Source organism: Lepidochelys olivacea (genome assembly GCF_965140295.1).
Source record: "Lepidochelys olivacea isolate rLepOli2 genome assembly, chromosome: 8".
In the NCBI taxonomy this organism is placed as follows: domain Eukaryota; kingdom Metazoa; phylum Chordata; order Testudines; family Cheloniidae; genus Lepidochelys; species Lepidochelys olivacea.
Window position 1 is genome coordinate 66,950,814 of NC_140418.1, and position 24,591 is coordinate 66,975,404.

Consider the following 24,591-nt stretch of genomic DNA (forward strand, 5'->3'; position numbering starts at 1 on the left):
GCAACAGCCTCTCTGAGCTAAGATTCCCACACACTTCACTCCAAACTCACTGGTTTAGATTAAAACATAAAATAAATGTATTCACTACAAAAGATAGATTTTAAGTGATTATAACGGATAGCAAACAGATCAAAGCAGATTACCTAGCAAATAAAGAAAAATGCAAACTAAGCTTAATATACTACATAGATTGGATATGAATTAGCAGATTCTCACCCTAACTGATGGTACTGGCAGATTTGTAGATTCTTAAGGCACAAGCTGCATTATCTTTACAGCTTGGGTTTCTCAGGTCTTCATACATAGGTCTTCATGAAAAAATCCCTTTAGCCTGTATCCAGCACTTCCCAGAGTTCAGTCTTTTTTCCTCAGGTGTTTCCAGGTGTCGTCTTGTGTGGGGAGTGAAAAAAAACAGATGATGTCAGTTCCTGCCTTATATAGTTTTAGAATATGGTGGGACCCCTTTGTTTCAAAACTTGGTTCCCAGAACAGTTTGTAGAAAAATACTGATGTCCCAAGATGGAGTCCAGAGTCATGTGGTCTGGTCCCATGCCCTTGCAGTGTTATAGCAGCCGTTGTTTACAGGGTGACCAAAATGCCCACAGGAATGTTAAACTATTCCATAGTCCATTGTCTTTGCTGATGGGCTATCAGCCCCGTCTGGCTTCTTCATTGTTGTACCTGAAAGGCTGGCTGTGGGTGTTTTCCAGAGTAAGCCCATTTGAAATACAGATCCCTAATCAATATTCATAACTTCAGATACAAAAATGATACAGACATACAAATAGGATAATCCTATTCAGAAAATCATAATTTTCCCAGTGACACCTCACATAACTTATCTTGTACAAAATTATCATAATTATGCCATAATCATATTTTAATATTACTATGACGAGTATGGGGTGCAGTGTCAATGTTGTTTCAACAAAGTTGTGTTCCTTAAAAGCAGTTGTAATAAATCTGGTCAGTTGGTGTTTTGTTTTTGAAGCTGTATTAGTAATTTTGGTTTAGATTATAGCTATGTAGTTTAATGTATACTGTTGTTTTTAAAAGAAAAAGTGCTATGAAAAGTGTTTAGTATACAGGAAGTGGTAGGCTATATGCAATCTTCAGCATGCCTAATAATGTAGATGTTAATGGAAAGGCATTACATATCTGAGAAACTGCTGATACTGTGTTCACCCAAATTATTACACTCCTCCACCTTAAGTTAATGACCTACAATGTAAGTATAGTAAAAGTAATAATTGTGAGCTTTGACCCTAGAGATCAGGTCCACTGTTTCTTGTTATGCTTATAAAGCTATTTTAAAAAAACTAATTGTAGAAGTGTGAGGGCATTATTTTTCTAGAACACACCGACTTCCCATCTAGTTCATTATCCTTCCTCCAATAGTGACTAGTGCTAGTTGATTCAGTGGAAATGTTGAATTCCCCATGATGCACATAATAATTATGCAAAAGAATACAACATTCAGAGTTAAGATTCCTTCTTGTTATCTATCAGTATGAAGTTTGTGCTACAAAGCAGGAGAGTTGATGGCTCTTTCAGCTTTATTCTAGCTAATTCTACTGCAGATGCCTTTCTTATTCTTACAAGCTAATTTCTTCACAAAATCCTGTGGCAATGAATTCCAAACGTTAACTGTGCTTCACTTAAAATGTTTTCCCCTTTTTATCAGACTTAAAGGTGCTTTTCTTTATAATTTTATCAAGTTATCCTCTTGTATTCATAGAATCATAGGCTGAATCATGTAGGGTTGGAAGGGGCCTCGAGAGGTCATCTAGTCCATCCCCTACACTGAGGTGAGATTAAATAAACCTAGCCCATCCCTGACAGGTGTTTGTCTAACCTGTCCTCCAAGGGCTGGTATTCTGCAACCTCTGTTGGTAGTCTATTCCAATTATAGCCCAGAGACCGTTAATTGAATGGACTGGACTCACCTGATATGATCCAGGGGTGATGGGCCTACTCCACCCACAGGGATCAGCTACACAGTGGTAGCAAGGCAGGGATGTGCAATATTGATATATATTGGCATTACATTTTCTATGCTATTCAGTGTTCCCTTCTTAATGCAAAACATATTTTCATTCTTTGCCCCCACTGTGCACTAAGCAGATGTCTTTATTGAAGTGTTCACAGTGACATCTAGATATTTTCCTTGAAAGGCTACAGCTGCATACTAGATTTACACATTGAGTTAGCAACTCAGAACCCATCAGTGTAACTACAACATGCAAAATCTTGCCTCTCGTCTGTGCTGAATTTCATCTGTCATCATGATGTCTAGTTTGCTAATTTCATTAGGTCTTTTTGTAGTTTCTCATTGCCTTTCTCGCTACCTAATCTACTGTAAATTTTGCCATCAGCAAACTTCAGCTTCACTATTCAAACCTTCTTTCAAGTCATTAAGAAATATGCTGTATAAAACAGTGCTGCCCAGGTTCCAAGATGTATAGAGCCAAAGAATATTGCAGTACTTCATGTAACATTGTTCTCTTTAACATTCTCCAAATCCATGGAATCCTATATGCTAAGATCATCAAATGCTCTTTGTGGTGAGGAACTTTAGGTGTTGAATTATAAGTGCTGTATTGAACATTTGTAGTGATTAGGGTATATGATGGGCCAGTCTTCCCCATGTGTAGTATTAGTATGAGTCCAAAATAAATGTATGTTTATGTTTTTATTCAGGACCCACTTAGTATATTAACAGTTTCACAAGGCTATGGAATCTTGTTCCAAATAAGCCTAAAACTGGATGTTAAACTGTTTTTGTCCTAGGAAGAATCAAATATTTCATTGAGCTATCTTAAATCTCTCATTTTGGGCAGCATTTTTAAATATTTGAAAGCTCTGTCTCTCATGAAAGAGAGTTGCTGAATGTTGTGCTTTTAATTTTAACAGTGCTGTATCCAGTTTTTGGGGTTGTTAATAGGTTCTTTAGTAGTTTGTGCTGCAGCAGAGGTATGATCTAGTTTGCTGGTTTTGAAAACTCATTCTTTAATTTGGACACCAGCTGTTGTTCTCTAACACAAGAAAGCCAGAACAGTCCATCTGAATGGAAGAAAACAATCCGGAGATTCATTGACACACAAACATGATAAATATGTGCATCACATCTTGCATAAGCACACACCTACATTTTAAACTAAGAAAGCTCCATAATGCATGGATATAGTCCATTGGTTACGTAGAGTGGTTTTTTTATGGTTAGTTTTTTAAACTAGTTCTAGAGACAGGGTAAATGAAAATGGTTCTCTTATCTATTATTATATCTCCATTTCCCAAATTTGCTTTATGCTCTGTGACTAATGACTTATTGGTCAAAGCCAACTCAGATAGATCTGCTCCTTCAGATACTGCATTAATAATGCATATGCATTAAAACTCCTTCTGAGAGACTATTTGAGCTGTGACATATTGAACACTGACATACTAAATTAAAGCTGTTGCTATCAATGCATTTTAAAAGCTTTAAGTACACACTGCATTTTCCAAACAGTCTGGAGAAGTATTTCACTTTTAACAATCTGGATCTAAGTTCACTTAGTTTACCAAAGCAAAACACAAACATGCCTGTCTGGATTTCCTTGATATCCTGCCTGTTTCCTGAAGTGGTATGAAAAGGAAGAAGGAATTGTGTTATTTACCTCTGTAGGTAGGAATGTTATTAATCTGGATCATGCATTACAGCTAATGTACCACAAATGGTACTTTATTTGAAAAAACAGGACTCAATGGGGGTAGAGGAGGGACCACAGAAAGACAGTCTTCCCAGTGGCAGAATAGAGGGATTAAAGTGGCCCAGGCTGTAGCTACCTGCTGTGGAAAAAGGGAGGAGCTCATGTTGGCTTCACTGCCTGCTATCCAGTCCTGAACAGTACTTCCCTCCTGTGCCCCATAGCACCATCTGCTTGCCTGGCATTTCCAGGTTTGTCAGTTTTGTGGATGCATGGCCTCCTGGAATTTTTGGGGCAAGGTAATAGGGGTTGTAAATGGACATAGTGTGCCTTCCTTCCCCACACCCTAAGTTTTCTTAAGGATGATGATTCTTGGAAGGATCTGCATCCTCTTGTCTTCAGGAAGTTCCTGGTGTACCTAGTGTTTCTGCTGGTCCCACACCAATAATGTAAAAAGGGGCAGGGTTATTTCTTCAAAATGAAAAATTCAGGAGATGACCCTAAATTACCTGAACTCAAGCTACATGTAAGTTTTACTAACGAAAACTGTGGGGAAGAAAGAGGTGTTTTAAGTTGTTGAGTTGCACGTAATTTTATCCCCAAAATTACTGAAAATGTAGTCTAGAGCTGTGGTTCTCAACTGGGGGTCAGTGGCCTCCGGGGGACCCTGAGAAGATTTCAGGGAGTCTGCCAAAATAAACCAGACAGCATAGAAAAAATAAAAACTGTTTCACCTTGCACTATTTGGACACTTTTTTTTTTTTTTTTTTTTAGAATTGGAGAGCATGTTAATTTTCCTGCATGATATGCTGAAACCTATTGGCTTCAGCAGGGCTGGTGTAGTTAGGGGGTAACAAGCAGGACAATTGCCTGCTGCCCTATGCCACAGGGGGATCCGGGTGGCAGGGCTAGGGCTTGGGCTTTGGCTTTGGCTTCAGTCCTGGGCGGCGGGGCTCAGACATATTAATATTTGACCATAATATTTACTTCTTTTATTTTGTACCTATATTATCCTTTTCTTTTTTATATTACATAGGTGTGTGGGTTTAACTGTATAACTGTCAATTTAATACAGCTTTTAATCTACTAGATATGCAGGAAAACACTTGTGGTACAGGTGGGCCGTGGATAGCATGTGGGGGTGGGAGGTGGGGGGGGAGACTTAGAAGGAAAAAGGTTGAGAACCCCTGGTCTAGAAAAACAAGAAATGGGAGGCCAGATCTTAATAATTGTCTCTCTTGAAGCAATCTGGGAATTTGACTCTCACTATTTTAGTCACATGGGGTTCTTTCCATGCCTAAGTGGACACCAGGGTTAAAGACCAGCAAATTAATCACAATTACTATTTGATTATTAAAGAAAGGGGTGTGGGAGTAAAAATAAGTACAATTGAAAACAGATACAAATAATAAACAATGGTTACTTCAATCACAGTCTATTCTGTCTGTCTGTGGAGAGCTTTCAGCAGGAATCCTACCTTTGAGAGTGTGTCTGTGCTGGTGGGGATGCTCTTCTCTAGGTAAACTAAAATGAAAGTATGTTATTCCCAGAATCCATAGTGAGTCTTGTCTCAGCGTAACATAGATAGCTGAGATGGTTTATAGATGGGCAGTGGAATTTTGTTTAAGGGTTGGTGGATCCTGTTTGGTTTAATATGGATTACTTAAACAGTTAATAAGTGGGCAGTGGTTAGTAATCTTAACTAGTCCTATGAAAGCAAATAAAGTTTTACCTCAGTTATTTAAAAGAAGCCCTTCAAGGAGAAGGCTTGAGCAAATTAATTAATATGAAGAATCTTACACTATTTCTTTGTGTTTAACAAGATTAAATGTTGTCTCCTCTTCAGCAGTAATCTAAACCATCTGGAGAATCTGTAAATATCTTAAATTGCAATAGTATTTCAATATTCCAGTACAATGATAAAAAGAAAAAATTAAATCTATTCTGTTGGCAGTGTTTTTGCGAACACTGTCTAACCGGTGATGAAGTCTCAGTGATGTTATAATGTTGTAGAAACCACGCTGGGCTGTAAGGTTGCTTCTTTTAATGCTGTATTGTAGCTTCTTTTATTCTTCTGAGGTGTCTTGTTGCTGATGCTGTTTGCTTGCTTGCTTGCTTGTAGAAATGTCTGCTTGAACAGGCAGAGCTGTGTTGAGTGAACTGTGTGCTGATGGCTCCATTCAAAGAGATTTATGCCCTTCTCTCTCTGTAGTCTTACTAAAGGTGGAAGGTGCGCTTCTTTCAGCAGCTTGGTTAGATTCAGATATCAGCCACTGTCACCTGTGATTGCCTCAACACTTCATGGACTGGTCTTGGTAGGATCTTCAGTGCATGAATATGCAGCAGGGTTTTAATGGCTTTGTCTTTGTGGAGGGAAATTCTCAGAACATCTTTAATGTTAGTTTTAACTTTTTCCTTTATCTAGACAATTTTCTAAGAGATCTTTTTACTTACTTAGGTGCCAAAGTATGATTGAGGTACCTAACATAAGGCAGCCATTTCTGAAAATCTTGGCTCTTGGGAAACACCTAGTGCAGATCTAGATAAATTGCCTTGTTTCTTGCAGGGATACCTAGTATTAAGATAATAAGTAAGACCAAACGGAATGGAAAGTTTTGTTGTGTTTGGATATCAGGTTGTATGATCTTTATATGCTACTAAAATGTATAGATATAATAATATCCAACTTCAAATATCAAACACATGTTTGAGCTTGAGCAGTTTATGCTCAGTGTGCCAACTCAGTATTCATCATTCACACCAATAACATTCACAGTGCTTTAAATTTTCATAAGCAAAACACTAACTGCAGAACAATAACAGAGCTCTTAATTGAGAAGGTCTGACACAAGGTTGAGGGGTAGAGCAGAGTTCAAGGCAATGAGTTCTTCTTAACTCTCTGTAGCATTTCTTCTTCAATACATGAAACAGTTTTAATTCACCACAGACTACTTGCTTGATACTTCATATAAATACTTATTTGATCTGCCACTAGGGCTCACTGATTGGCAAGTATTAAATATGATTCTCCTCAGTCAAGATTTAATCAAGTGAAGTGGCATAACAGTTTAAAACAACATGTAATATTTTTTGACAATGATTTTATTGATATGCAAATATCTATTAACTTCTTGAAATCCAATCCCTAGTTTCAGAGTATTTTCTGCTGAAACAATTAGCCTGATTTACTGGAGGAGCTGATGTGGAATATGTGTTTTTCAAAACAAAAACAAACAAACAAAGCTAAATCATACCCTCCTTTGTAAATCTGACTAGGAAAAAAAGTCGACACAACCTCAGAAAATCCCACCACACCATCTCCTTCTAGGAGAGAGCTTTGCAGGCAAGTATGGGGGGGGGGGCAGGAGCCTAGCCCTCCAATTACACAGATGCCCCCAAAGTTCTATTGGGAACCCAATCCCCAGCCGTAGGTCATCCATATTTGAGGGCATGCTGCAGCTTCTGTGGTCTTTCTATCCATATAGTAGCATGGTTCCCTGAGTCTCCCATGAGTGCAGGCTACCCACTGAGGTAGACAACTTTGAGTGGTCCCAACTTCATGTTATCCATATAGAAAGGAGGGGGCATGGATGATGTCTCTGAGGTTCATCTTCTTTCTCCCATGTGGGTAGTGGCTAGATTAGGCCAGTGTTTACACTGCTTTCATTCTCTCAGTACCACTTAGCAGAAGGAATGACTTGCTCCACAATTTCTAGGTCAGTGGCTGTTTTTGTTGGTATCCTATTTCCATTTGTGGCTACTTAGAATGCATGCTGGGTCATTCTGGGTTGCTTCTGCATTTATTTAATTTTAATTGTGAAGTATTTGTGTTTAGTTTTGTCACCTAGATTTATTGTGATCTCTGCAGTACGACGTGATTGCTCCCTTCATGGGAATCTGATACACAGAAATGTCCAAAGGACATACCCTCTTTCTCCATTTTGTTCTGCAATAAATTTTTCCTTGTGTTATGAAGAAAATAAATTAGATTGAAGTTATTTGGAATCTTGGAGGGAAAAGTTGAGTTGTTAATTAAGTGCCCCAGAAAAGCAATTTTTCAAGATTAATTGAAATGTTTGTGTTGGTTTTAAGCAAAACCTCCACAGTGGCCTTGACTGAGAGAGGTGAGAATCTGTACAGGTTTTAATTGCCAAAACCTAGCTAATATTGAAAAACTGCTAGAGAAGCAGTTAAAAGAAATGGCCCTTAAATATGTGTGAGAAGTAGAGAACCAGTCAGTGAGTAGCAGTTCTTTGAACTAAAATATTAACTGGTACCATTAATGGTAATGGTAAATAAGTTTTGAAACCCCAAGTAAAATAAGAGATAATACTTTCTTCATGCCCATTCAGTACCTGGTCTTGCTCCTTTGCCCTCCTGCAGAGGTATGAATTGTGATGTGGACATTTATCCACCACAGACTGGACTGAGGACCACAATTAATTTCTCATAAACTGTGAGAATTGTTGGATGAGAGTAACTTTTGGTCGTTAATAACCTGTCAGACCTATAACAAGAGTTCAAAGGCTTCTTTCTTCCAGTGCTTTCTATTCTAAGACATTCACTTCTTTCTTTCACTATTATATCATGTTATTGTCACTTCTGTCATTCCCCTTTTGAAATTTTGTTTCATACATCTGTAAGAATTTAACAAGATTAATTAGGGACAGATCACGTTGCTTTACATACTTCTTACCATATTTCTTTTTATGGCAGATATGTAGGCAGCTGATATTCTTTGTTTGTAATGAGGGCTTTAGTGTCTAGTCCTTAAAGAAGCAAGTTTTCTTTATAACTTTGTATTATTTTTTGTAAATACTTATTTTAATAGCCTCATCCAGAAAAATCTCAAACATGTAGCAAACAAAATATCTTTAAGTCTGTAATGCTAATATTGAAATCTGTAGACTGAAATTCCTTCTCAGCAGTCTCTACTAGAAATATAACATGACTGGAGACATTTTCAGTATTTCAGAACTTTTGCAATAGGGATATAAGCATTTATATTTTTAGATACATGACCTTTTGAAGCAATGAAGACAGAGATTTTGATGCCCTTATTCTCACATTGTGGGGGAAGCCAGAATACTATATGCTTCAGACTTTTCCTTATCTAGCGTGTTGGGTCATGCTATCAATAAGAATTACATATTTAGGGTAGTGCATCCTGGAGATATATAAGATGGAGTGTTAAGGCTGCAAGTTTAGTAGTATTCTTGGTGCAATTTATTTATAAGATTTAGTGCAGAGGAAGTTTAAATTGATGGTAAGGAAAAGCATGTTTGTGCCTAACATACTAGAGAAATTATTCAATAACAATTCATCTGTTTAGTCTGACCTCCCATTGTGAAAGATACTTGATATTTTTTTCTTGTTGAAAATAAACATAAACCTAAAAGTGACAATAAAAACTTAAATTGCCACTATGGAAGCCAAATGCTACTGTACTCCATCACTATTAGAACACTGTTCTCATCTTATGTTCATAGTATCTCAGATTATGGCCTTATTTAAGCCATGAAATGTCATAACATGGCTGATATGTTATAGCTCTTGCACCACCTTCATTGTGGCATACATTTTGGAAAAGTTGTTGGACCTGAAATTTTCAAACTTGGGTTCCTAAAGCTAGGTACCTAAATATGTGGCTGGATTTTTCTGGGCTCCTGAACATCAACAACTCATATTGACTTGAGTATCAATGTTTTCATTTAGGCATGCATTTTTAAAGAAATTGCTTAGAGTGTCAGAGTACATACTCCCAGGTTATTAGAATATTCTCAGTATTTGACCCACTCTCCCACTTTGCCATGCCATTGGGAAAAGAATACATCATACTCACATTTGCATTTGTATTTCAAGCAGCTATATTTTATATATACATACATATCTATAATTCTGAGATCTTTGTTGCATGAAAAACTGAAACAAAGGATTATGAACTGGAATAGCTGAAAAGAACAAACACATTATATTAGGCATTGAATGTTAAGTGTTAGCATGTTTTCCGGTCTCACTCAGTTTTCTTTCATAACCATGTTTAGACTACTGTATTTTTAGACCTGTTTATCAATCAATTTGGTGTAATTTCTCTTTCAGCGATGGCTGGATATTTTGAAGTGGGTATTGATGATAATTTATTCCATACTGTGTAGGCATGTGAAAAATTAGAGTGTGTCCCTCTGACAGAGTAGTGCTGAGCTGCTTAAATAACCTATGGCATTACCTCCAGTCTCTCTCACCCTTAATCTAGGGCAATGTGATGGCTGGGAGAAACTCAGGTTGCTGAAGCTTGAGGGGGCTGATGCTATGTAACACTTTCTAACATGGTTTGGAAAGTGACTGAGTTTTATGTGGGTGGTTAAGGACAGTATGGGCTATTCATTTGATTTCTCTCCTGACAGGTAAGGCTCAAGGAGCACAGGTAGTACTCACTATCTGGAATTACAATTATTCTAGAGTGGCAGTATTTCACAATATGATGTTGGCAAAAAGACTTAACACATGAAGCTCTGGTGGTATGAGGGTTTTGTCATGTGCGATTTCTGAGAAGCTGATAGTACAGAACTCTGAGAAATGGATTTGTTCAGAGACTAAGGCTTTGGAGAAGATAATGGAGATTCTGATCCTGGAATAGTTATTTGTATGGTTGATGGAGAGGAGATTATCTGAATGACAAGGGAGGATAACAAGACAAGTATGTGACGGTCCCCTGGGTTGATCAGGTAGCAGTGAATTAGTCCCAGTGAGGCTAATGTTCAGTAAGTCACTAGGAAAGAAAAGGCTTTACCAAGAAGACTGAGGGGCAGCCCAAGGCCATTAAAGCAAAGACTGGTGGAAGAGTAAAGTTGGGAAGTAGAATGCAGCGATGTGCTGAAGAGAGCTCTCGGGCACTCATAGTTGTCCTTTGGAAGGTTTCTGCTTCTGATTGAAATGAGAATTGGGATGATTTCTCTGTTTATGGTTTCATCCCCTTTCTGTATGTTGCTAATTCATCCCAGCAGGAGAAGGCATCCCTGGGACTCTTAGAAGACTAAAAACGAGTAATATTTTTCCTTTAGAGTGCACCAAATTGCCAGTTACATTTTTAAATATATTCTGAAGGTGGATTATCTTCACACCAATCTACAAGGGTGTGTGTGTGAGAGAGGGAGAGAGAGTATCACTCTGTTGTATACTATATACTCGGTACATTCTTCAGGAACAAAATATTCCGAGAGGCTGCAGTTTAATATGTTTATCAATTGATATTACTTCTTTCTTTTGTTGTGGCTATTAGAGGGCATGCTTGTCTAAATGAGTACATTAGAAACATGGCTCATTACTTCTCTTTGTCAGAACATGCACTATTACTACATAGAGCTCACAGAGTAAGGGAGAAATGTGAGAGCCCCTTTTAAAAACACTGACCTCATGTCACTGGTAAAATGTTCTGTAATCATATGACATACTATATAGGACGTAGAGCAGGGGGACTTACTGTTGGACACCTCACAGTGGAGATGCTCTAACACCCTATTAAACAGTTTCATACTAAGTCTTCCTGAAGTCAAGGGAGATGGCCTACCTTAGCATAACATTGAGGTTATCCTGGAGGAACTTTCCACCTGTGTTAGTCTGGACTCTTCCCTAATAGAGGGAATTGTAAAGGAATTGACTAGTTACTTTGCTGTTGGTGGAGGGGGCATATGTAATAAATCCCAGATTCTATCTCCCACTCCCCCTCATAGAGCAATGCATACAAATAATTGTTTTCACCATTAGTCTGAATTTTTGAGGGGTATTCTTTCATGTGCTATGATTCTTGCTCTTCTGTTTGTATCAATACATCATCCTTCTAAGAAACTGAGTATGACATTCACACTTGCCCATGTTCTGGGATATCATTGTTACTACCACAGACCATAGCCATCAGCTTATTCTAGACTGGGAAGTAGAAGGGAAAAAGAAAAATCCTTTCAAGCACCAAAAAGCTACCGCATCAACACTGATGTCTGTTCTCAAACCATTAAAATAGTTCCTGAGCGCTGCCCGTTGATAGAGGTTTTTACTTGGTGAAAAATACTTGTAAAGCATACATGATGTTACGACCACTGCTTCTCTGTATAATAAGTTAAAAAAATAAGAATTTCCCAATCTATGTCACTGAAATTCCAAATCCACTGCACTCAACACTTGGTATTTTTATCAACCATTTTATTGAAGATGTATCAGAAGTATTAGAGATGGTTCTACTCTTTCCTAGAGCATTGGGGTATTTGGGCCAATCTCAGCTAAAAATATACTCCATAACAAATACAACTCAAACTAAGGTTCTCAACCTTGGCACATTCATTTGTACTCTGAGCAGAATTTGTGCTTACTGCTCACGTCTCAAGCCGCAGAGAAGATCTGTTTAGAAAGAAGGATATCTGGGCTGAAGAAAGGGCTCAAATCCTGAGCTAAAAAGGATACCTGAGGTAAAATAGGCTCAATCCTAGAAACACAACGATGAACAACTTTACTTATGTGAGTAGTCCCATTATATAAGTACATGTTTGCAGGCTTGGGCCAAAGTGTGCGGTAGGCGTATAGCCTCGACAGTTCCACAGCACCAGAATGCAAAATACTAATTATTTACTTTAAAGGTGAAAGCTCCTCTAAGGGTTTTGCCCCCCTTCCTGCTGCTTAGGGTTGATGGAGATGCCTTGGAAATGGAAGGATGTGGAAATTTGGATTTATGATGCCAGAAAGTTAAGATCCTTACATAGGCGGTGAGTTATATGGGCCCATGGTGCCCATGCTCCATCAATATTTAGGAAAGTGGCCCCAGCTCCACCAATGTTTGGGCTTTCCGTGCTTTGGGGGGCCCCCACACTTCAGGGGGAATGTGGGGTCCATGGCAGCCTGAGTGGATAGCAGGGGGCCTGGCAGCAGTGAGCAACCTGGCCCCAGCCTGCCCCGCTCTGCCCTGCTGGCTCCCAGCATCGCTCGGGGGAGGGGGCAGAAGCCAGAAAGAGGTGGGCGGGGGCTTGGGGGAAGGGGTGAAATGCGGGCGGAGAAGGGGCGGGCTGGGGCTGGATCGCTTGCTGCTGCCAGTGCCAGGCCCCCTGCTAATCCCCCAGGCTGCCCTGGACCATGCGTCCCCTGAAGTGCGGGGCCCCCCAAAGTGCAGGGCCCGGGGCGGTTGACCCAGTCTGTCCTATGGACGGGACGGCTCTGCTTGGACCGTTCTGGGCACCACCAATAATTATACAAACCTGGCACCCATGGGTCCTTATTGTTATAGCAGGGAATAGAAAGAAGTACAGTTTTAAGAATAGTCGGCAAAAATGAAAGAGAGAAAAAAAAATGTTCCAGAATCAGAATACTTAGGGTGTTTACTATGTATCATGATCACTAGCTAACCTCTAAACCACTGGCAGGCCACTCGACAGTTTGTTTACATTTGCATGGCCACCCACACCTCCCAGTGGCAGCGAACAGTGAACTGTGGCCACTGGGAGCTGTGGGCGGCTGTGCAAATGTAAACAAATTGTCTGGTGGCCCGCCAGCGGATTACCTCCATGGGCTGTGTGTGGCCTGTGGCCTGCAGGTTGCCCACAGCTGCTCTAAGCTATTATAGTACGTGTCAAATGCCAAATGTCTGAAAAACTACACAATACATATTTTGAAAATCATTAGCAAAGAACTACATTGAAGTCAAGAAACAGAATTCAACAAATTTCAGTTTAGAAAAGGAGACTTTTGGAAATTTGTGACTTGACATATGCTGTTGTAGTACCTCATATCACATTATCTCAGTCTCATCTGATGTGACATGTGACTACATAATTCACTGTAATATAATATGTTATGACTGGGCAGAATATTGATATGTGGAAAAGAGTTTTCAAACCCACAGCTAGTGATGAACTGTATTTTGTTTAGATAAGGATGTTTTGGGGTTTTTTCCTTGTTAAATCAGAAAACACAATGGATAATATATATATCAGGTTTTTATAACTTTTATTTAGCCACAGTTTTTGCCTGATTTGTTACTGTATCTTTAGTTAGCTTTTCATACTGTGATCACTTTACCTCCTTAAGTCATCAGGGTATGAACGACGTTATTTTTACCATTACATTGTTAATTGTCTTATATTGCATCTGATAAAGCATCAGTAACTAAACTAGAAATTTTGTTACATGATGATTTCCTGTCTGGAAATGACCTCTTGTCCAATCTGAGACAGTTGGGCTGTGTCTTTCTTCCTACAAATATTGGAGGCAGTATTTGACCATGACACTTCAGGGCATGGCCATACCCCTTCTGCCATCACACCAGATAAGTCCTTCCAATGCTGTATGGAAATACTAAATTTTTGTAGTGGATAATTTAACTGTATATAAATCTTGAAGAGACTATCAATCATGTAGCTGCTTGGGGTGACATCCTGGCCCCTTTGAAACTTAAATGGGGTCATGATTTCACCATTTGAGAACTTATTTCAGGTGGGTAAACTGGAGGAAATGTCAGTCACAGGAAGGAAATTACCAAATAACAAATTCCAGCTCTAGAACTTGTCCCATTTCCATTGAGAGACAAATAGGGTGCCGTGAACAGTAAGGAAAAATTAGTAGTGAGGGAGAGATAAAACGGAAGAAAAATTATCCCGCTTTTCAAAAATATATTGGTATTCATCTATTTTGGAACTACTGCTTGGAAGTATCTTCCTTCATGGGATGTTTTTGTAGAGGAGTGAAGGTCAAGCCTGAAAAAAGTATTAACGGATGACCAGGTTCCAGCTTTACAGTATTCCTCTCTTTTCATTTATGCCTTTTTCCTCACAGGAGGCCTCTGTGCAATGTGCTGAGTGGCCTATGATCCCTTCTAGAATCACTTAATCTGTGGCTGGATATACTTCAGTGACACGTGATACATCATGGCCAGAGGGCAGCAGAAGGGTGATAGAGGGGAGATACGTAAGCCCCAGGATGATGAGAGCCTTATTCCCTGTAGAGGGAAGAGAGGTTGCTATGGATTAATTAGAGCACCTGAAGCCAGTGAACTGATAAAAACCTCCCTGCTTCAATCAGACAGTTGGAGGAGTTGAAGCAGAGTGGTTTGGTTTTGGAGCAGAGAGCAGTTTGAAGGAGTACAGTTTGGAGGGAAGCAGAGGAGAGTTTGGAGAAGTGCTGTGGTGGACCAGAAGACCAGGACCCTAGGTAAAGGGAAACCTGGCTTGTGCAGAGCAGAGAGACTCCACAGACACAAGGGGTTGGGAGAAACCTGGCCCAAGCAGAGAGAGGGCAGGAAGCCCCACAAGCTGAAGGGACGGAGAGGGAAGTAGCCCAGGGGAAGGAATTGCTAGTTCAAGTGGTTTGTCGCTATCCCTAGGACCCCTGGGCTGGGACCCGAAGTAGAGGGCGGGCCTGGGTCCCTCCATCTCCACTATCCTTCTCTGGGATACTAGTGGGACAGTTAATACCCCAGATCAGGGGCAAGAAACGGCACCCTGAACCCCCCCACAAGAAGAGAAAGTGCGGGACCCATCATAGTGCTGGCAATTTGCCGCATACAGCATTTTGTCTTTCAAGAACCAAGATTTCAGAGACTCTTCTTGCCAAAGTTGTTGCAACCCAGAGGTATATTTTTATGTAAAGGAAATACTGTGAGAGCTTGTATTGCTGTGGGCAGATCTGATGTAGAGAAGATAGGCCTAATTCTTGATTTAGACAGAAGTGTTGATCTAAAGAACCTCTAATCTAGACCATTATGTGAGTTAAAAACAAACCTTGAAGAACTCACTTTCATGAAGTTGTTTAAAGCTGAGACATGATATGCAATGGAAGGAGCATCTTCGCAAGCAGGCTGGCTAACCTAGTGAGGAGGGCTTTAAACTAGGTTCACTGGGGGAAGGAGACCAAAGCCCTGAGGTAAGTGGGGACGTGGGATACCAGGAGGAAGCACGAGCAGGAGAGCTCGAGAGGGGAGGGCTCCTGCCTCATACTGAGAAAGAGGGACGAACAGTGAGTTATCTCAAGTGCCTATACACAAATGCAAGAAGCCTGGGAAACAAGCAGGGAGAACTGGAAGTCCTGATACAGTCAAGGAATTATGTTGTGATTGGAATAACAGAGACGTGGTGGGATAACTCACATGACTGGAGTACTGTCATGGATGGATATAAACTGTTCAGGAAGGACAGAAAAGGTGGGGGAGTTGCATAGTATGTAAGGAAGGAATATGACTGCTCAGAGCCCAGGTATGAAACTGTAGAAAAACCTGAGAGTCTCTGGATTAAGTTTAGAAGTGTGAGCAACAAGGGTGATGTCGTGGTGGGAGTCTGCTATAGACCACTGGACCAGGGGGATGAGGTGGACGAGGCTTTCTTCCGGCAACTCACGGAAGTTACTAGTTTGCAGGCCCCGGTTCTCATGGGAGACTTCAATCACCCTGATATCTGCTGGGAGAGCAATACAGCAGTGCACAGACAATCCAGGAAGTTTTTGGAAAGTGTAGGGGACAATTTCCTGCTGCAAATGCTGGAGGAACCAACTAGGGGCAGAGCTCTTCTTGACCTGCTGCTCACAAACCAGGAAGAATTAGTAGGGGAAGCAAAAGTGGATGGGAACCTGGGAGGCAGTGACCATGAGATGGTTGAGTTCAGAATCCTGACACAAAGAAGAAAGGAGAGCAGCAGAATACGGACCCTGGACTTCAGAAAAGCAGACTTTGACTCCCTCAGGGAGCTGATGGGTAGGATCCCCTGGGAGAATAACATGAAGGGGAAAGGAGTCCAGGAGAGCTGGCTGTATTTTAAAGAATCCTTATTGAGGTTACAGGGACAAACCATCCCAATGTGTAGAAAGAATAGTAAATATGGCAGGCGACCAGCTTGGCTTAACAGTGAAATCCTTGCTGATCTTGAACACAAAAAAGAAGCTTACAAGAAGTGGAAGACTGGACAAATGACCAGGGAAGAGTATAAAAATATTACTCAGGCTTGCAGGAGTGAAATCAGGAAGGCCAAATCACACTTGGAATTGCAGCTAGCAAGAGATGTTAAGAGTAACAAGAAGGGTTTCTTCAGGTATGTTAGCAACAAGAAGAAAGTCAAGGAAAGTGTGGGCCCCTTACTGAATGAGGGAGGCAACCTCGTGACAGAGGATGTGGAAAAAGCTAATGTACTCAATGCTTTTTTTGCTTCTGTCTTCACAAACAAGATAAGCTCCCAGACTACTACACTGGGCAGCACAGCATGGAGAGGAGGTGACCAGCCCTCTGTGGAGAAAGAAGTGGTTTGGGACTATTTAGAAAAGCTGGATGAGCACAAGTCCATGGGACCGGATGCGCTGCATCCAAGAGTGCTAAAGGAGTTGGCGGATGTGATTGCAGAGCCATTGGCTATTGCAGAGCCATTGGCCATTATCTTTGAAAACTCATGGCGATCGGGGGAGGTCCTGGACAGTTGGAAAAAGGCTAATGTAGTGCCGATCTTTAAAAAAGGGAAGAAGGAGAATCTGGGGAACTACAGGCCAGTCAGCCTCACCTCAGTCCCTGGAAAAATCATGGAGCAGGTCCTCAAGGAATCAATTCTGAAGCACTTAGAGGAAAGTGATCAGGAACAGTCAGCATGGATTCACCAAGGGCAAGTCATGCCTGACTAATGTAGTTGCCTTCTATGATGAGATAACTGGCTCTGTGGATGAGGGGAAAGCAGTGGACGTGTTATTCCTTGACTTTAACTTGCTGGCAACTATACTGTGGGACACTGTGTCTAAAGCTTTGCTAAAGTAATATGGGCTGGATGAATGGAGTATAAGGTGGATAGAAAGCTGGCTAGATCATCAGGCTCAACGGGTAGTGATCAATGGCTCCATGTCTCGTTGGCAGCCAGTATCAAGTAGAGTGCTCCAAGGGTTGGTCCTGGGGCCCGATTTGTTCAATATCTTCATTAATGACCTGGAGGATGGCATGGGCTGCACCCTCAGCAAGTTTGTAGTTGACACTAAACTGGGAGGAGTGGTAGATATGCTGGAGGATAGGGATAGGATACAGAGGGCCTTAGACAAATTAGAGGATTGTGCCAAAAGAAATCTGATGAGGCTCAACAAGGAGAAATGCAGAGTCCTGCATTTAGGACAGAAGAATCCCATGCACCGCTACAGACTAGGGACCGAATGGCTAGGCAACAGTTCTGCAGAAAAGGACCTAGGGGTTACAGTGGACGAGAAGCTGGATATGAGTCAGCAGTGTGCCCTTGTTGCCAAGAAGGCCAATGGCATTTTGGGCTGTATAAGTAGGGGCATTGCCAGCAGATTGAGGGACATGATCGTTCCCCTCTATTCGACATTGGTGAGGCCTCATCTGGAGTACTGTGTCCAGTTTTGGGCCCCACACTACAAGAAGGATGTGGAAAAATTGGAAAAGGTCCAGCGGAGGGCAACAAAAATGATTAAGGGGTTGGAGCACATGACTTATGAGGAGAGGTTGAGGGAACTGGGAACTGCTTAGTCTGCGGAAAAGAAGAATGAGGGGGGATTAGATAGCTGCTTTCAACTACCTGAAAGAGGGTTCCAAAGAGGTTGGATCTAGACTGTTCTCAGTGGTAGCAGATGACAGAACGAGGAGTAATGGTTTCAAGTTGCGATAGGGGAGGTTTAGGTTGGATATTAGGAAAAACTTTTTTACTAGGAGGGCGATGAAGTACTGGAATGCGTTACCTAGGGAGGTGGTGGAATCTCCTTCCTTTGAAGTTTTTAAGGTCAGGCTTGACAAAGCCCTGGCTGGGATGATTTAGTTGAGGATTGGTCCTGCTTTGAGCAGGGGGTTGGATTAGATGACCTCCTGAGGTCCCTTCCAACCCTGATATTCTGTGATTCTATGATTTCTATGGCCCAAGTCTAGTCCATCCTGTAAGAAATTCAAAAAAAATACTTGGTTTTCTGGGGCTGATCTTTCTTCCTTGATACAAGTATTTGGGTTTTAAGCTTGAGCTTCTGGTGTATGAAGTTAAAAAAAAAAAAAAAGAGAGAGATAATATTTGCCAATATGCTAATAATATGTTTAATTTGTAAAATTCTTGACTTTTACACATTAGATTTTTGCATTCTCTACTAACATGATAGTAGAGGCAACATTTTTTGTCTTACTGAGGACTGTAAAATAGGTAAAAAGAACGAGGAGTACGTGTGGCACCTTAGAGACTAACAAATTTACTTGAGCATAAGCTTTCATGGGCTATAGGCCACTTCATCAAATGCGTGCAGTGGAAAATACAGTAGGAAGATATATATATATATATATATATATATATATATACAGAGAATATGAAAAAATGGGGGTTGCCATACCAACTCTAAAGAGACTAATCGATTAAGGTGGGCTATTATCAGCAGTAGAAAAAAAACTTTTGTAGTGATAATCAGGATGGCCCATTTCAAACAGTTGACAAGAAGGTGTGAGGAACAGTAGGGGAAAAATTAGCATGGGGAAATAGTTTTTAGTTTGTGTAATGACGCATCCACTCCCAGTCTTTATTCAAGCCTAATTTAATGGTGTCCAGTTTGCAAATTAATTCCAGTTCTGCAGTTTCTCGTACGTCAAGAATTATAACATTCAAAAACCAGTCAGAGAACACTTCAACCTCTCTGGACACTCAGTTACAGACCTAAAAGTTGCAATTATTCAACAAAAAAAACTTCAAAAACAGACTCCAAAGAGAAACTGCAGAACTGGAGTAGCGTAACTTAGGTCGACTTACCCCGATAGTGTAGACAAGGCCTGAGTGTGTGAGGCTGATACTCTTGAAATACCTTCACAAACTGTATCCTTCTCTGAATCGAAATGTTGAAGAAAGAAGTAGCTTTTGTTAGGTGCTTAGTGTGTACTGTAAGTTATTCTTGAGAGTTTTTAATTCTTACATTATTATTTGCATGGCCTAAAAGACCCCTGTCAGAACTGTGCCTCATTGTGTTAGACTTTATACAATACACGTTAAGACACAGTCCTTTCCCATGAAGAGTTTACAATCTAAAAACACATTGCTCCACGGTGATTTTGATAGGATAATGATAATCTCCAAAATGAAATAATATAATATCTATATCTTCCTCCTCTAGGAGGTTAGTATACAGGACAATTGCATCACTGTATCTTGTACACATAGACAACAAGAGATATTAGTCAGATGGTGGAAAACAATGCTAAAAGTAAGGTCATTAACAAGCACAAAAACAGAGAAGTCTCATTTGCCTTTAAAATTCAGTGTCATTTTCAGCACACTCATATTCAGGAGATGCATTAAAAGACTGACCTTTCTGACACCACTGTATCAATACTAACTACTCAAGAGCTGCTTTGAATATTTTTCATAGGTGTTCACTCAGTAGTAAAGATACTGATGTTTTGATCTTTGCCTGTGTTACACATCACTGCAGTTCATCGCTATCAAATATCTTATTCTGGGAATTGCTTATAATATAGAAAAAGTGAAATTTCATCTTATCAGTATCTCCAGCTTTACCAGCCAGTTGTATGTCTCTGATAACACCTTGGGTACTACTTCCTTAGGTGTTTCAAATTCTTAAATTTTCTCCCCTTCCTTTACTCGATTTCCCCCCCCCCATTCTAATTCTTGTGTTAGTTTAGCAAACAAAGCACCAGAAGTATCCATAATCCTAAAGACCTCAGTGTGATAAGTAATTTGTTTTGTTAATAAAACATTTTATTAAGGGTTAATTTTATTTTCCCTTATCCACTGGTACAGATTTACACAAAGTTATCTAGAAACAAAGTATGTTCTTAGCATATCAATGATCTTGTTCTTTTAGCATTGTAGTAATCTAAATGTAATTTTTTTAAATGCTTGTGAGCTTTATATAGAACATAAAAATGAACAAGAATACTAATGCGCAGCAACAAAAACAAAACGAAAACTACAAAACCCTGTAATGGAGAACAATACACAGTCCAAACAAACTCCTTGAAATGGAAAGAGTTACAGAAGAAAAACTGAATGAAATGCTAAATAGTGTTTTTAAAAACCCTCAACAAAGTAACAATGCAACAAAATGATTAATGGAGTTTTTCTCAGCTAGTACTGCTTAAAGAGAAACAATGGGGAAGATAAACTAGTATATGATCATAACAAATAGTCCACATATGTTATAGATGTATTAGTTCTGTAGGTACATGTTTCCCACAAGCAAGCTGATATTTTAGTAGCATAACTAGAGGCCTGCCATTTTATTGGCTAAATTAATGTACAGAGACATCTGTAGGCATTAGGAAACTCATTCAAGGAACACTAGCTAAAAGAACAGTAAATATTCTATAATTAGTTTTGAAATGGCTTAAGTTACCTAATTTGTTGCTGGATAACTGTGACTCAACTCTGTCCAGCATACGCTGCTCGCATTTTCAAATGCGATGGTTCTCAGTCTGTGCTATATGGTCTTTGCTGATGATTCACAGAACGAAACATTTTGAGACTCAAGCAGTGAAGAATTGGAAGGAGAGGCAGATCCATGAGATGATTCTTGTCATATGAAGTGGTCCTCAGAATAGAAAGGAATAACTTCCCTGATGTGTGCAGCTATTTTCCCAGTTACTGTGGTCTCTAAGAAATGGCTTATACTATACATCTTTTGGGAACAGGCGTGGATAATAAAATGTTTTGTTTCATGGTGTGTGGCACAGACTGTGTCTCTTAGAGAAATATCAATGCAAAAATAGGCTCACAGTTTGTGGATTCAGATTCCCTGTTTAGATTTGGTGCACCGTATTCCCAAATTTCTTTAATTAAAAGCATATTATCAAATAATGTAATTTACTTTTCTCTAGATCCAACATAAGACCGGACAATGCAAATACAAATTTTCATGAGTTCAAAATGCACACCTTCACTCGTGTCACATCCTGCAAAGTCTGTCAAATGCTTCTGAGGTAAGTCTTATAGTGTAAAGTATTGACTTTAATTTAATTCAAGTACCTTGCTGGGAAAAAAGAGTATGGAAATGACATGCAGGGTGAGAGAACTGTTCAAGACAGACTATCTGTAAAACAAACCTAACCTATGTGTTTTTGTTTTGGTGCTGAAAATTTTTACCAGACCTCAAAATGAGAGCAGAAAGCCTATTTAAAATCTCATGCCCGCAACGTTGTGACTCATCACTACCAAGCGTCCTAGCACCACTCTCTCCCCTTCTATTTCCTGCTTCCAGCTCTTCAATTTTATATAGGTTGTAAATAGGGCTGTCAAATGATTAAAAAATTAATCACGATATATTGCAAGATTAAAAAAATAGTCACGATTAATCACAGCTTTAATCGCACTGTTCAACAATAATAGAATGCCATGTCTTTCAATATTTTTTGGATGTTTTCTACACTTTCAAATATATTTTAATTACAACACAGAATACAAAGTTTACAGTGCTCACTTTATATTATTTTTTATTACAAATATAGACACTGTAAAAAGATAATAGAAATAAAACAATATAAAATGAGATTTTGCATGCTGATGACTGGTTCTGCTCGATAATGATCCAAAGCAGTGGGACAGACACACATTCATTTTCATCAACTGAGTTAGATGCCACCAACAGAAGGTTGATTTTCTCTTTTGGTGGTTTGGGTTCTGTAGTTTATGCATCAGAGTGTTGCTCTTTTACGACTTGTGACAGCATGTTCCACACCTCGTCCATCTCAGATTTTGGAAGGCACTTCAGATTCTTAAACCTTAGGTTGAGTGCTTTCGCTGTTAGCTATCTTTAGAAATTTCATATTGGTACCTTCTTTCTGTTTTGTCAAATCTGCAGTGAGAGTGTTCTTAAATTGAACAACATATCGTGGGTCATCATCCAAGACTGCTATAACACAAAATATATGGCAGAATGCAGGTAAAACACAGAGCAGGAGACAAACAATTCTCTCCCCAAGGACTTCAGTCACAAATTGATTTAATACATTATTTTTTTTAATGAGCATCATCAGCATGGAAGTATGTCCTCCTGGAATGATGGTCGAAGCATGTACCAATGAACTCCTTACTTCCCTAGTGGGTCAGACTTGGAATAAAAGCCATGGGTAGGCTTGAATCTAAACCCCCACTTGAAATTCAAAGGGGTTCAAAGTTGAGCTTATAATTTATGAGAGTTAGGGTATGTGAAAGTCTGGTCGAAAAGGGGACCTGGCCGTGTCCGTCAAGTGTACTGATTGGACACCAAAAGTCCACTTACTGTGGGGTGGGGGGAAGCACCAGGTTTTTCCTCCTACCTGCATACAACCTCCTTGTCAGGTTGCAGCAGCTCCCATCCCAGCCCTGGAGCAGAGTGAGCCCGGGGGGAGGGGGGAGTGGAGAAGGAATTAATGATGGGGGCAGGGCCTTGGGGAAAGAGGTTACTAGCAATTAGAAAGGTGGCAACTCTATCTATACTGCAGTTAAAAACCCATGGTTGGCCCTGTGCCAGGTGACATGGGCTTGTGGGGCTTGGGCTAAGAGTCTGTTTAATTGTGGTGTAAATGTTCAGGCTCGGGCTGGAGCCTAGGCTCTATGACCCTGCAAGGTGGGAGGCTTCCAGAGCAATTAAACACCCTCTTTGCCCAATCCCTCTGAGCCCAAGTCAGCTGGCACAGGCAAGCTGCGGGTGCCTAAAATCAGTGTAGGCATACCATTCCTCCAGGGGAGAGTGCATGGCTCTGTGAGGTGTGCTCAGTAGCTCTTAAAATTAATCAACGTATTTCCTTATACTTTTCTTTTTAATGGAAGCAATTTGTAGTCAATAATATAGGGAATAAAATCTTCTCTCCTGAAAAAATAAATCCCCCAAAATGAATCCTGTCCTATTATGCATGTTCATTATACATTCCTATTGAAATCCAGTGGAGTGTGGCTCAATGATAGTATAGGGCACTGTAGTATTTATACTTGGTACAATTTTGGCATGTACCATGCCAAACCCCGTTTTGTGCCCAATTGAAATGAAGTATGTTATTCTACCAGTAATCCAGGAGAACTGTCTGGCTCTAAATGGCTTGAAGTTATGAAAAGGAGACTGGAGTTGCATGTTACCCATGATCTGTTGCTCTTCCTCAAGCTTTTAGGCACAATCATTGTACAGCACAGCAAATGACTTCTAATGCCATCTACAGTATTTTTAAAATTTTTCTTTATGCTAATTATTTCACATATGCAGATTTTTATCACTTAATAGATCACTATCTAATTTTACTTTACAGAGGAACATTTTATCAAGGCTATTTATGTTCCAAGTGTGGCGCTGGAGCGCACAAAGAATGTTTAGGGAGATTAGACAATTGTGGCAGAGCTAATTCAGGTGGTAAGTCATTTTTATTGTTGGAATACTGTTTTTAATTAGAACATAAAACTTGCTGGATATAATTAAGGTTTAATTTACTTCTAATTTGTGTTTATTGTAACATGCATGCTTTTGAAACTACCATTTATAAGCACAATTAGAATTGCATTTAAAATTCATAGTGACTTTTATTCTTGCTAAACTGAAATGTAAGAGAGGAAGGGAGTGAGAATTGCTGTAGGACATAGCAGATTCCTTAGCCTGTGTTGCTGTACATTAACAGATTGTTCTGGTTTTAATCATGAACTGCTCATAAGGAACATCTGTTATAAAGAAAACCATCATTTGACACGCCCCTCCCCCAAGTGTCTCCATTGCAATCTTCCTCTTTTGCTCTCAACATCTTGAGCTATTTGTTTGTGCTGCCTCATCTTCCTCTCCCTGTTAATTCTCTCTTCGATCTCTTTGGTTTCCATGGTTCCCACACACTCCACTCAAAATGTTCTCACAAATGTAATTGATGGCTTACTACTGTCCACATCTAAGGACCTCATTTCTGTTCTCATTCCACCTGGTGACTCCTTCCCCATTGGTTTTCTCCCCACTCTAGGCT

At 40.0% G+C, this 24,591-nt stretch overlaps 1 protein-coding gene across 1 annotated transcript in view; it reads left to right on the forward strand.

Annotated features, from left to right (window-relative positions):
- Positions 1 to 24,591, forward strand: part of VAV3 (vav guanine nucleotide exchange factor 3) — a 248,303-nt gene that overhangs the window by 140,609 nt on the left and 83,103 nt on the right. Inside the window, exons 16-17 of the mRNA XM_084637324.1 lie at positions 21,499 to 21,600; positions 23,899 to 23,999. Of these exons, the coding sequence (XP_084493450.1) occupies positions 21,499 to 21,600; positions 23,899 to 23,999 (203 nt within the window). The remainder of the gene's footprint in view (positions 1 to 21,498; positions 21,601 to 23,898; positions 24,000 to 24,591) is intronic.